Raw genomic sequence first — 14,654 nt, forward strand, 5'->3', positions numbered from 1 at the left:
TCAAAATTAAGCATTTTTTATTTCTGGAGTTGGCAACATTGTACAGTTAGTCAAATTACATCAGATATTTTTTTGATCAGAAATTGATTCTGTAAGTTTTAAATTGGTATTCACGAGACGACACAAAATGTTGGGGAGAAAATTAGAAATTTGGTTATGAAATCAACTGGAACTTGACTAAGAAAAATTTTTAAAAAAGGCATTTTTCATTTCCGTGTAATAGTTCCTAACCTCTATTTTCAATTAAAATATATTACATTTCTAACACTTTTCGTATGTAGAAAAAGTGAATATTAAATGGCTAGTCTATATAAGCCGCAGTTTTTGCCCGGTTTTGATTTTTATCGAGAAATTTAGAACTAATTGCTATCTTACAATATGCTTCACTGAAGAAATTATGCAGAATTAACTTATTCACTCGTGCGAAGCTGATTTGTCATCAGAAATCAATGTCCAAATGAAATCTCCCATCATCGCGGTTCCCAGCGCCCTTGGTATCTTCTTTCCACTTGCTCAATGTCTTGATGAAAGCGTTCACCATTTTCTTCATTCACATCTGCTAAATTTGGTCGGAAAAAATCAAGATGGGAAAAAGAAAAAAATGCAATTTCAACGACATTCTACAACCCAAACTGCAATATAGGTCAATCAAAGAATCTATTAACTCCCTATAATTTTCATCCCTATTTTTACCGAGAAAACCTTGCACTACCGCCCTAAAAGCTTCCCAAGCACTTCTTTCCTCTCGAGTCATTCTATTCTGAAGTTCTTCAGACTGAAGCATCACACGTATCTGTGGGCCAGTAAATACGCCAGCTGTGATTTTAGCGTCAGATAACTGTGGAAACATTTATCTTATGTAAGAGAGAGCTGCAGAATGTGGATCTAATGCTCTAACAAACTGTTTTACAAGTCCTAATTTTATGTGGAGTGGTGGCAGTAAAATTTTTTCTCTTTCAACTAAAGGTTCATGTATGACATTGCGAGTGCCAGGAAGTAAATGTTTCCTTTCTGGCCACACCTTTAGTGTACAATGACTGTCAGTAGCTCTGCTATCCCAAAGGCAAAGAAAACACGTATATTTAGTATTGCCACTCTGCAAACCTAGAAGAAAAAATATCATCTTAAAATGTCCACAAATATCCCATTTATATTTTTGGTACTTAATCTTTTCCAACAATAATTTCACGTTTTCGTAGTCTTCCTTCATGTGCACTGAAAGTGCGACTGGTACAGAAAGGATTCACATTTCCATTGTGCAGAAGAACTGCCTTCAAACTTCCAGATGAACTGTCTATGAAAAGACGCCACTCCTCTGGCTGATATGGTTAACCGATAGCTTCATATAGACCACTAACGTCATGACAATATCACAAACTTTCTTCCATTTTTAAGAATTGTGAAAAAGTCTTATGCCTTTTTTATATTTTGATATTTTACATGTTGGAAGGAGAAAATCCCACTCATTTAAATGTGAAGAAAGAAGTTCTACCTTTGATTTGGGAAGATCTAAATCTCTTATCAAGTCATCAAGTTCTTGCTGATTAAGCAAATGTGGTTCCTTTTTCCTGGTTTCATGCGAAAAACTAATATCAAGATCGGAAGATTCCTCTGGCTCTCCTTCCAATGACAATATCTCTGGTGGTTTGTGTACAGGAGGTTCGTCACTGTGTGGAACTGGAGTAATGGATGAAGATAAACTGGGATATTCTATTTTTCTCCTATTCTTTCTGTTTTTATAGTCTGTCACGTCAACTGAACAGAAGTAGCAGTCATTATGGTGATTAGTAGGCTCTATCCAAATTCGAGGAATAGCAAATGGCATACACTTTCTGGTTCCCCATAACCAATCTTCTAATGTAGAGCGGCAAGTACCGCAACACACATGCTGAGCCCAATGCTTGTCTTGATCACCTACTGGCACTCGAAAGTAAGCTTCATATGCAACACAGAACTTTGTTCCAAGCACAATGTTATGTTTAAGTTATTTGGAGCTTATGTAATATCCACGAACATAACAAAATGAGTCTGCTGATATTTTAAAACGCCTACTTGTAGACATTTTCTCTTCCACACAGCACCTAGTGAAATTAAATCAAATGCCATTGATATAATATACTTACCAATGTAGTTAGTCAATACTGTATGCTGCTGGCCATCCAAGTGGAGTCATATAGAAATTTACTGACTTAAGTAAAAGTTAATATTTTTTGTGAAAGTAAGGGTAAAAAATAAGAAATTATATTTTTCTAGACAGTTATTTTCATTCAAATAAATGCTGTATTCAAAATGTGTAACCTTAGAACGCATATATTACGAAACGGAACTTGCCAATTAATTCACAAGAGTTTGTTCTGTGTTGCCATGTATGGACAGCCGAAGTAAAGGCTGAAATTCTTCCTCTAAAATGGCGTTCTTGAACAAAGACGATTTTGTAAAAATTTCTTCCAAACAAACGACATTTGAGGAACACTAATACCAGATTCGTAATTAGCACGTCAAAATCATTCGGTATATATAAAAACATTAAGATAAACAATTTCTTGTTGAGCAGTGTTATCTTTGATTGTTTGTTTAAGCTTATTCGTTTATTTCTCACATCAATTTTAAGAAGTACCTCGGAAACCGCTGTTCAGAATGCGCCAACAGATGCTTCAGCAAATGCAAATCGCTCACCGCACATCTTATTTTTCGTGAGTGGGGACAAAATAAAGACGTTAGATGTTAAGTCATGTGAGTACCGGAGAAATATGTAATCATTTACTTAGCAGCATTTCTCGACATGAACAACTTTTGTTACTTTTAGCTCACTTTGAAACATTCAAAGTGTATGTAGATTGCTGTTTAGTTTCAAGTTTGTATGAGTAAATCGAAGTTTAAGTAAGATGAAGTACACCTAATATGACTTACGTCGGTTGATTTTTTAGTATTTCTCTATACCAATTGACATGGGTCTGTTTTTGAGTTTCGGTCAAGTTATGTGAATCCTCTTGCAAGTGGCTTGCAAGTTTACGCACAATTAAGTGACTATGTAAAATCATATGTACTGCTTTCATGTCAACATACAAGAATGCCTGAATCTTAAGGTATGTTACATACCGATCTCTCTCAATCATATCAAGCGCATCACCAACGTTACTGCCAAAAAACAGGCGTGGATGAACGACCTTCACGAAATCCGTCAATGAAAAATGTCAACCACGCTGGAATTTCAAAAAAACAATTGAACACAATCCTACTGGATAGTGTTTCATCCCCAAAAGTCAAATGGACAAATGAAGTCACTCGGTGAATTGTTTTGCTGTACAAAATAATTGCTCCGTATATTTTCTGCACCAAAATCACGTTCTCACTCGCCAGGACTCATAGGATGAAGACATCTCACACACCCATGTTTTCTGTAGGTGATTAATAGATTCTCAAACGCGCACTTTTTCATAATCTTACTTTTGCATCATATTAATCTTCAAATGGTAGTGAATAGATGGTACGACACCTTGTGCTTATATGTATAACGTCCAACTTTTAATATAATTGATAACAACTGAATATAATAGTTTTGATTTGATTCTAGAAGTTAATTGTAAAAATAACGAGCAGCTGTGTCCTACAGCTCAACCCAACCCAAAAACTGCTCAGTTCCAGAAACAAAACTCAAACTTTTCTAACGTAAGGACTGTTGCACAGTAAAAATTATTTATGAATTTTCTGCACAGTTCCTTCACAGACAGTGAGTCAAGCATTTCCGAGTATTCATTAAGAATTGCAAATTGGTTCTTCAGTCTTGCCTGGGTTATTGTCTACCTGAGGTACGTTTTGAGATACCGCAACATTGAGAAACTTCTCTCGGCAGTTGCAGATGTCACTGGGATAACTATCAGGAGATAAAAGACTTTCAGCACTTCAGGAAACAACGCCCTGGATTCTTCACGGCGTTTTTGAAGATCTCAACCAGAACTTTCAGATCTTTTGAACTTGGAGTGGTAGTAATCAACTATTACATCTGTAAGTTCAGTCGGCCCGATTGACACGGTATTCTCTTAGAAAGTCGCTAATATCTTGAGAGAAGCCTACCGATATTTCAGAAGTAAAGACTGATAAAATCTAGAGTCAATTTTGCAAATGATATTGTCCAAATATTCGTAATAAGTTGCTCAAAATTTGTCTTCTGCGGTGTTAAATTAGTGGTTTTGGAATGAATTCTGAGAGTGTTCCAGTCTTTACGGGATCCTGCGCAGTAGCTAAAGAGATTTGAGTTCAAACCCTCGCAATCTTATTTACATTGTATCCCTTACACTCTGATACTCTTCCTTTGTTCCTTTAGCCTTTAACGTTTGGATACTGCATCTATGGTTTTTGTGAGTTGTTGTAGGCTTCTAACCTGTGCTCACTCACTCACAAAGTTAAAAAATAAATTTAAATAGCAATAAACCAAGCATCACCGTTTTGCAGTTGGTCTGTAAGGCCGTTGGTTGTACTTGCGGCCTGATCATTACTTTCTGACAACTCTTCCAGATACCCAAGAACATGAAAGTGCGTAATCAGAAGAACGGCTCCCTAGCCTGTCCTCATCTTGTTGGTCATAACAGGTGTGGAGATTAGATTTTTCTTCATGCAAAAATGAAAGTTCACTAAACTGGTGTCGTCCTTTTGGTGAACTTCGAATGGGTACACCAACATTGTTTGTCTACCGCATACAGTCTCGTATAAGGGACTTGACTTGAAGTGCGAGATTATCACAGTGAACGTAGAGAGAATTCTGTAATTCTTGTCTGAACTCTCCCTAGAAATATTACCGTCCCTGTCGTAATACTGTTTATGAGGTCCTGCAAGAAAATGTTGAATCAACTCAAAACGTCGAGAATAATTTGACAAGCTTTACTCATAACCGACGATGTCTGTAACTGTCCGAAGAACTATTCCTCGGCATCAAGATCTGGAGTAAAAATTCGAATGTTTATGGACACTTGCTTTTACAAGTCTCGCACTTGCTTTTACGCTGATGTTACAAGTCTCGTCTGTCAGCTCGTGCAAAATAGGTCTGAGGAATGCAAAAGCCTCAACCTTTGACGTCTCATTCTGAATGCGAATGAGAAATTCGTGTACAGAAACATGACATTCAAAGGATATATTCCGACGACAGGAACAACATTTAATTCTCTTCATTACTATCCTGTTGACAAAAATACAGAAAATGTTTACAGTGACCCCTTGAGTGCAATAGTACATCGCATTCTTTTTCTATTGACGGCGCCCCTAGATAACTAGCGGCGCAAGATTAAGAAGAAACACGTTTACATCATCCGTTGATTGTCATATTACATAGTTTTCTATTTTATCAAAGGCGTCCTCTAAAAAGCGTCTCTAGGTGACAAAAGGAACAGGGAAAAGCATAAATTGATTTTATAATACAAATATAAAGCACTTTATATCTTGTCGAATGCTCGTCAATTTATTCACATCACTACTTTCGTAAACTAGCTTTTTATCCTTGAGTCGGGTGTAAAATTAGACAGAATAAACATTACGCGCCTTTAGTACCTCCAATATTTTCTACCAGAATTTAGGGGGGCAATGCGCTCTTGACGCCTCTTCTTTTTACACCAGTGTTGTAATGTTTCGTACAATAAGGCGTCATCATATACAGTATTTCTGCAATATACAGTGGTTCTATTCAGCCGATTCGCAACGGTTCGCTAAAACCGGTTGTTAAAATATTTTGAGTTCGCAGAACCGTTTGTTATACCCAGACATAAACACACACACACACACACACACACACACACACACACACACACACATGACTTAACCGAGAGTGAAAGAAAGAAGCCAAACAAATTAGTGAAAACACATCTGTACTTTTCCAGCTATGCTGTGTTAGTTCAACACATACCCCGCGGTGTTGGCGTTTAACACAGGGTGTGTGTTACGTTTTTAATACACAACCGGTGTTGAGCAGTGCCGTAAGCGTTAATGAACCACAAAATTACTCCCCCAAAATATGTTAAGTCGCCTATATGCGTAATGTGTTTACATTATGCTGAGTCTAAAAAACACTTTAAACAAGTAAAAAAATGTACTGCAGTGGCGGGGGGGGGGGGACGAATCCCAACCTTTCAATTAATAGCCTCGTGCTCCTCCGACGTGGCCACGGAGGCGATGAAGAAAACGTCGCTTGTAGAGGGATAAATTGTTGAGGTCTTTTGAATTTGGCTAATCAGAGTGCTCCTGTATGCCGCGTATATTCGACGATAACCGTTCGGGATAAGATAAAATCTGCTCGCCATGTAGACCTAATTTCATAACATAATGACGACTGTCTATTTACTTTATTTTATAGTTCTTCCATATTCACTTTCAAATGATCGGCGATAGTTGCCATCTAATAAAGTTGATGCGTTTGTTGCTTCTAGTACACAATCACTTAGAAAAAGAAGCAATAAATACATCAAACGTGGGAGATGAATTTAGAACAGCTAAATGGCACATGCCTAACACATCTTGTGCTATTAGGGTTTCTTCAGAAACATTATGTAAAGCAATTGAAAACACATCGCGCGGTTTGCATTTTGAAATTTTCCGTATACCTGGATTTGTTTAATTATTTCTTTTTACTGTGTTTGTCTGTAGCTTCAATTCATAAGCTTTTATAATTAGATGCCCAACATATTTGGCAATCACGCAGAAAACAACACGGAAGATTCTACACTTTTGTTAATTTAACACACAGGCTGTGTGTCATTCCAACTACCGGCATTTGACACACAACTTCAAATGGAGAGTGAGTTGTTCTAACCACTTGTTTGTGTTATATTTTAACACAATCGTGTTAACACACAGGCATGTCGTTGAAATAACACAACGATTTTTTACAGTGTACAGTTTCTATGAATTGAATCATGCAGAAGGAATTTGAAGACGCTATTGGACACCAAATATAATAAATATAAATAAATATAAGTAGAAACATGGAGTGCGGAGGACCGTGTAAGAAAGTAGATAAAAACTGAAATGCAGAGGACCGCCAAAATTAGGAAGTCTACAGGTATGGTAATACAGGTGAAAACAAATTGGTATAAATAACTATAATAGAATAAGGTTTAAGGTGAAAACCTAAAAGTCACACAGGTGATGAACTAAAAATAAATAAAATACAGAATAAATTAAATGAAATGAAAACAGAAAATATAAATTCAATTCATAGAAAATTCATACAGTTGAGATCACCTATGTTAGTCATGTTGCAATTGTGGTATTATGTGTATTGTGTATTTGTAAATTGTGTTTTTGTATTTATGTTATTATGTATGTATTTAAAAATCTCTTTTATTTCCAGAGTAAAGAATACCTACATAACAAAAAGAAAACTAAGACCTGAGATAAGCATTTTAAGACTCAGGTCATAAAAGCCCCACCCCTTAGCACTTGGGTATACAAAACGAAAAGAGAGATGAGATAAACAAAAAAAGGAGAGAGATTATCACAGAGTAAGGGGCAGATGCGTCTGCTGGTAAGTCCGTAAGAAAACGGCAAGAGCAGGGGCAGTGGAGGAATAATAATAATAATAATAATAATAATAATAATAATAATAATAATAATAATAATAATAATAATAATAATAATAATAATAATAATAATAATAATAATAATAAAACTAGACACCAGCATGACTGGTGACGAACCCTGCGTGTATTACAATACAATAAAGCTCTGATTTGTGGCTATCGCCGCAATGCATTTACGGTACACGCTTTACTGGAGTTACTTGTTAGCGATCGTTAATTACCGCTTGAAAATGCCCTCACGTTCCCACTCGCATTGCTACTTATGATAGATTTAAAACTTTTGATTTGAATCATTACCCACTCTAATCATCCAAAGGGCTTCGCATATGAAACATAAGAAACTCCTTTTCATGAAATAATATTTTCTGCGACAGAACGATCCAAGCAAAATAACATATTATAAACCGAATTCGTCGGATATTCATCTCATACTGAATTTTTTTATTTTTAGATTTGAATTTTCCAAGAGAAATCGAGTTTATTCACATTCTAACACTAATTTGGGACAAGAAGAATTTGAAAAGGTGTAAACTGAAGTCCAAACAAGATGACCGAAAGCTTGTTCACAAACGAGATGTCCCTGCTCCTTCACGTGTGCAGCCACGTCAAATCTGTGATCTACGGGGAAGAGAACTTCTTTGTATCGTCGACACTGTTGAAACTTCCAATACAGGAAGCATCACGGATTCCAGAAAACAAGAGGCCAATGTCAATTCTCTAGATCCTGTTTCACCTGCATCTTCCTGCAGTACTTCCTCCTTGCCAATCATCGGTGACCTAAGAGGATGGGTGCTATCTCCTTGGGAAAACGACAGTATGGAATTTCGAAGAATTAAAACTGGTTAATTACAATTTTATTGGGTTAAAATTGATCAAAAACAGCGTTACGTAATATGTAAACGACCCTAATGCCTATTACGTGTGCTACCTATCTGTAACACGTTTTTGAATGACTCCAATGTCTTCATTAGTTTTCGAGATATGTATCTTTGAAACAATATGTACAAAATAAAGTGGTCTTTTTATCGATATCTCGATCGATTGCTTGTCATGGCAATACTATCATTCCTCAAAACATGGCACTTTCCTGGTGGTACATTATATATCTTTCTATCTATCTATCTATCTATCTATCTATCTATCTATCTATCTATCTATCTATCTATCTATCTATCTATCTATCTATCTATCTATCTATCTATATCTATATCTATATCTATATCTATCTATATATATATATATATATATATATATATAGATAGATAGATAGATAGATAGATAGATAGATAGATAGATAGATAGATAGATAGATATACCATCACTGGCACCACTGGCAATATATGTATGTAGAACCTATACATCTCGTCCAAGTCTGTATATCTGGGTGGAGTCGGAGGGGGACAGGCGGGCTTAATGGTAGACAGTACACCTCTGGTAAGCGAATCCTTGTTTCGATCGCAGCTTACGTCAAGTGGATTTTGTGGTTTACAAACACTGTGTATGTGGGTTTCCTCGGGCTTTTCCCATTTCATCCCACTTTCCACAATCAATCATTTTATTCATTATCACCACATTCATTATCACTGCCTTTCTTCACTATGATGCATAGACCGTTTAATGCTATTTGCAAGTGTTGCAACCAGTTACATGATTAAACTATACATACAAATATTTTCAGTTCGAATTTTTTCACTTCTGCGGAAAATCTTAACGAATTGTAATTAACCGATGATATTTAATTACTTACAGTTGCAAGAGGTTGTTAATATCAGATTTCAGAATTTAATCAGCTGAAAAAGAATTTACGTATTTTCATCCTATGTTCTTTATGAGTTGTATGTTTCGAACAGTGGTTTATCCAGTCTCCTTGATTACGGGGTTAGGGAGAGGATATAAAACTCTAAAGAGAGATCATATTCAGGGGCGGACTAAGGGCCGGGCAACTGGGGCAACTGCCCGCGGCGCCACAGTCAGGGGGCGCCAAAATGAGCCTCAAAAAGTAAATTTTGTAACGTGTTTTCTACTTACTTTTTGGTTTATATTCTTGTAATGTAGCGTCTATTACATCATTTTTTCCATTCCGCCATGGAAGAAGAGAGTTTCATAGTACTAGGAGGGCTGTATCGACAAATGGAAACATGGCATGAATAAAGGTGACCAAGAAAGTTCTGTCATTTTTTCACCTACCACCTTCGAACATGGATAGGTCACCTAAGACGTACCTCGAAGATAAAAAATAGTCCCCATCAGCATCGACGACCTTCTGCCAACGTTCTGGAAGGCCATGGATTCCATCACAGTAGAACTTGGTGAGCCGTTAAGCGAAGAAGGTATCAAGTGCATTTTGCACCGCTACTAGGGATTTGAACCGGAGTCCTCTAAGGTGATTGTCCAAGGAATATAATAGGTGATAATCGGACGGTGCAATGTCCGGGGAGTATGCTGGATTCAATAGTTTTTCTCATCCAAGGCGTAGAATGGTGTCCCGCGTCATCCTACCCACGTGGAGCTTAGCGTTGTCCTGTAACAGGAAGACCCCTTTGCGATTCAGAAGTGCTAGCTCCAGAGTTTTGAATTTTTCTTGAACACGGCTCAACTGCTGACAGCACACAGTTACATTGATGCTCTGACCAGGTGGTAGGAGTTCCAGATGCACGATGCCGCGAGTAGTCCAACAACTGTTTGTCACCTTCTTATACGTAGTAGGAAACCAAGGGGCAAGAATATTTTATGAACGTATTGTGATGATATTTTTAGAGTAGAATTCCATCTCCTTCAATTGTATTTGATTCGAGTATGTTAAATACTATTTGAATATACTAAGTTGTATTCGACGTCGAATAACGTAAGTACTTAATTCTAGGAGAGCCAGGTGGAATAGAAACTGTACGCCACTTATATTTTTCTATGATAGCTCTGTAAGTAATGACGGTTAACTTTGCATTTTTCTTATAGCTGACATTAAATAAATGAAGAACCTAGCAATGAAGTAACTTTTGTATAGAAAGTTTTATTTTTCGTGAAAATTATCATTGTTGATTGGATTCTAAAGTGTACCCCACCCAGCACTCCCTGAAAATAATTTAAATTATTGCAATGCGCATTCTTTTATAGTTAGGCTGCCACTAGTTCTTCGTAACATAATAAATTCTGAGAAGAATGATGTAATATTACATTAGTAAACATTGAACTTGTCACTTGGCATTGAATATTATTGTGTAACAGCTAGCTAAAGCTCCAGAATGAACTGTGCAGCCCTGACTGAACAAGAAATAGAATCTGAACTTCTTGGATTATATTGAGAATGTGGAAGAAGAAATTATCAAGCAAAGTGATGATAATGATAATATTATAAATTCTCATAACCAAGCACATATCACAACAATAATACGTTGGGGTCAAATTTGTACCCGGCGGGTGCTAAGTAACTTGACCCTCCAAGGGTTAAAGGACACGTTGGATTGCTAGTACAATTAAGCAAAGAGTTCAATTAAACAAAAAAATATTGTTTTACGGCAAATTAACTTAACGTCTGAGAAAGATTAATTATTTTTTCGATCTCCAGGATAGTTTGGAATTGTTGATTAACCTGCTCACTGCTTCGAATTACAACATACTTACAAAATGTGTTAATACACTATGGAGTACTTACAGCTGGAAGAAATTAATATAGTTTCATCAACAGTGAAACAAATTGATTCAGTGATTAACCATAAAGAAAAAACAACACCAACAACGTTTGGGAGGTGATTCCTGACACCAAGATACGACAAAAAGTATAGACCAACCTGGGTCCAGAAACCCGTCATTTCGGAGTTATAGGCTGCCGAAAACATGAAAAGAATGAACTTTAAAGGTCCATAGTTTTAATACTATTGGAGCTATCGCAATCGGGTCAAGAATTCAGTTAGGAGCTAGTACGTACCCTATCAAAATATCCATATTTCAGAATCCTGCTGTACTTCCGCAACAATTTTTATAAAGGAAGTTGGTGAGTACTTCAAGTTACAAGCCCGTAGCTAAACTTCCTCTACAAAAATGTTGCGTGAGCACCGCAGGAGTTACCCAAAGATTTACGGAACGCATTATTTACGTAAGCAGGGAGTTTATGTATAGTATGTCTTATAAATTTAAGTCTAGAAAACAGTAAGCGTGATTCAGAAATAGTATATACTCACCAAAAATTGTGTTCTTCGGATTTAGTGCAACTTGATTCAGCGCAGCCTCTCCTATTAGTCTTTCCGTGTCAGTAAATGCCACATAACTTGGAGTAGTTCTATTCCCTTGGTCGTTTGCTATAATCTCTACTTTGCCATTTTGAAAAACTGCTACACAGGAATATGTGGTTCCCAGATCAATTCCAATGGCTGGTGCTTCCTCTGCCATTACGTTGATTTACTGTGAAATATAATAATAATTAGTTATTAGACAATTATTATTACGTACCCATTTCTCATTGCATGATCTCAATATTAGTCAATAATTTTGACATGAAATTTCTATTTTTAACATTTTTCCCTTTTATTATGTATTTATTAGTTATAATAATTGTTATTATATTTCGTCTGGAAAAATGCATTACGAAAATCAATTTTTATGTTCTCAAATCGAGATTCAAAACCATAGCCTTTAGCGTTGTAGTCGCACGCATTATCCACTAACCCGCCGATGTGCTATCCAGTGAGACGATTTGTATGTGTATGGGTTATACAGGGTGGTCCAAGTGTTGAAACACACAAATAAAATCAAAACTGTTCAGAATTGAGAAAAAAGGAAAAGTCATGATAACAGACAAGGGAGAAAATCTTTTGAGACATATGGCACTATCGGCCGCCATCTTGAAATCGCGGGAAGTTTTTTCCAGTGGGAAACCCACCGTGTGATATATCAAACAGGATTGAAAATTTTCCAGGAATCCAGTGGTGAAATGCTTTGGGCTCTACAACTAACCGTTGCAAAGTTTTAGCTGATTTCCTTTTATTTTAGGTGGCGTAACACGGAATGGCACCAACAAGGGATAAGCACATAGAGGTCATGTTGATCTCAGGAGAGCGCAGCAGCAGACAGATCGCAGACGATTTTAACGCTCGTCACACAGAACTCGAGCCCATTTCGCATAGTGCAGTGTGAAAAGTTATAGCAAAATTTAAGGAAAGCGGGTCGATGGAAAACAAAAAAAATTAGGCAGGCCTCGCAGGTGAAGGCGACGTTCGAAGGTACACCCACTGTTTTGTTGGCATCATTCGCTAAAAGTCCCACCCGCAGTACCTGTCGCCTAGACCAAGAATGTAGGGTACCCCGTACGTCCATCCTGCGAATCGTATCTGTGCATAAGTTGCACTCATAAAAGATGAAGCTCTTGCAACATCTAACCGAGAATGATCCAGATTGCCGAGTCGAATTCTGTGAGTGGGCCGCGGAACAAATCAGACAAAATCTTCTATTCGCATATGACCTGCTGTTCTTGGACCAATTTTTCTTTTGTGTCAGGCGAGGTGAACAAGCAAAATCACCGATATTGGTGTGACAACAAACCATACGGATACGACAATTCTCGGGTCGTTGGCTCTGACAAGGTGATGGTGTGGTGCGGTTTGTGGGATACCCGTGTAGTGGACCCATTCTTTATCGAGGACAATTTAAATGCAATTTCCTACCTAACATGCTTGAAAAGGAGATCCTGCCGTCCGTCGCATTGCATGATGGTTCTTTCCCTTTGTTCTACCAACACGACGGAGCACCACCTCATTTCAGATTATGTGCTCGTGAGTACCTCGCTAAGCAATTCCCACAGAGATGGATAGGCCGGCGAGAATCTGTCGAATGGTCACCACGTTCCCCAGACCTCACTCCATTGTATTTTTTTCTGTGGGGCTGCGTGGAATCCGTTGTGTATGCTACGTAGATCAGGGACATTAACCACCTTCAACGCAGGATTATTGACGCGTGTCCCAGCATTCCAGAGGACATGCTGGGCAGGGTAATGGATGACTGGCAGCAGCGGATACATTTAGCGATTGCTCAGGAGGGTCGACACATTGAACAATTACTGTAACATTAGTCAGTGGGCCACACATTGCTTACATTATCTGAGGTAAGTGTAGAAAGTCTGTTATAACTTTGCAACGGTTCGTCGTAGAACCAAAAATATTTTACCACTGGATTTCTGGAAACGTTTCAGTCCTTTTTCATGTTTCACACAATAGGGTTCCTATTTAAGAAGTTCCCAGGTGGCATTTTAAGATGGAGGATTTCAAGATGACGACTGATGGTGCATATGTCTCAAAAGATTGTTACCTTCATTTTCTCTCTTTTTTTCCCATTTCAGAACGGTTTGAATTTTATTTGGGTGTTTCCACAATTTTGGATTAACGTGTACACTTTCTTTTACACTGCACAGTAGACTACTAATGCCACCTACTCGTGGAGCTTATTACTATGTCAACAAGAGAAACACTGGTGTTGGCGCCCCTAAGTAGCGCGACCCGGTACTATGGATGAAGACGTTTTGTTCCTAAAGAAATAGGATATTGGTAATACATGGTCGTATTACTGGATAGTAACGTTTGATATCTTCACCCGCCCTTATTATCTGTATTTCCCCACAATTTGGCCTCATGATAGAGGAGACACCTGAATTCGTTGTACTTGAATTCACTGTACGTATGTCAATGCTTTAGGGAAAATGGTCTGAATATAGTTTTCTCAATGACGACATTTTGAAATTCTTCATTTGGATGAAAACAGCTTGGTAAATGTGGAAAGTTATCTGATTGCCAAAATTGATAACCAGTTCTGAACCTGAAGATATTTTTCAGGTGAGAGAGGGAGAATTGGTCACAGAAATAGAAATTCATGCATTTGCGAATTTCACAGTTCGGGTTTTTCCTTCTTTTAAGATTAGAACTACGATGTTTGCATCAAGGCTTTCAAGTATAATTTTAACAGAAGCTAAAATGTTTGTTAAACTAATGTGTCTTTGCGACCAACCACAGCTCTGATCTATGGCTTAAATGAATGAAGATGATGTGACTATAATAAAAAATATATAAAGGATGCAATAGTTCGTTGTTTACAACACTTGGGAGG

General features: G+C 37.4%; 1 protein-coding gene across 2 annotated transcripts in view; it reads right to left on the reverse strand.

Moving 5' to 3' along the window:
- Positions 1-11,960, reverse strand: part of LOC145690331 (heat shock 70 kDa protein cognate 4-like) — a 128,356-nt gene extending 116,396 nt beyond the window's left edge. For both annotated transcript variants that reach the window (XM_081765117.1, XM_081765119.1), the window contains exon 1: positions 11,744-11,960. In XM_081765117.1, coding sequence (XP_081621243.1) covers positions 11,744-11,951 — 208 coding nt within the window. In that variant the 5' untranslated portion in view covers positions 11,952-11,960. The remainder of the gene's footprint in view (positions 1-11,743) is intronic.
- Positions 11,961-14,654: the final 2,694 nt, after the last annotated feature.

The sequence above is a fragment of the Thermobia domestica genome, chromosome 7, assembly GCF_964235325.1.
Source record: "Thermobia domestica chromosome 7, izTheDome1.hap1.1, whole genome shotgun sequence".
In the NCBI taxonomy this organism is placed as follows: Eukaryota; Metazoa; Arthropoda; class Insecta; order Zygentoma; family Lepismatidae; genus Thermobia; species Thermobia domestica.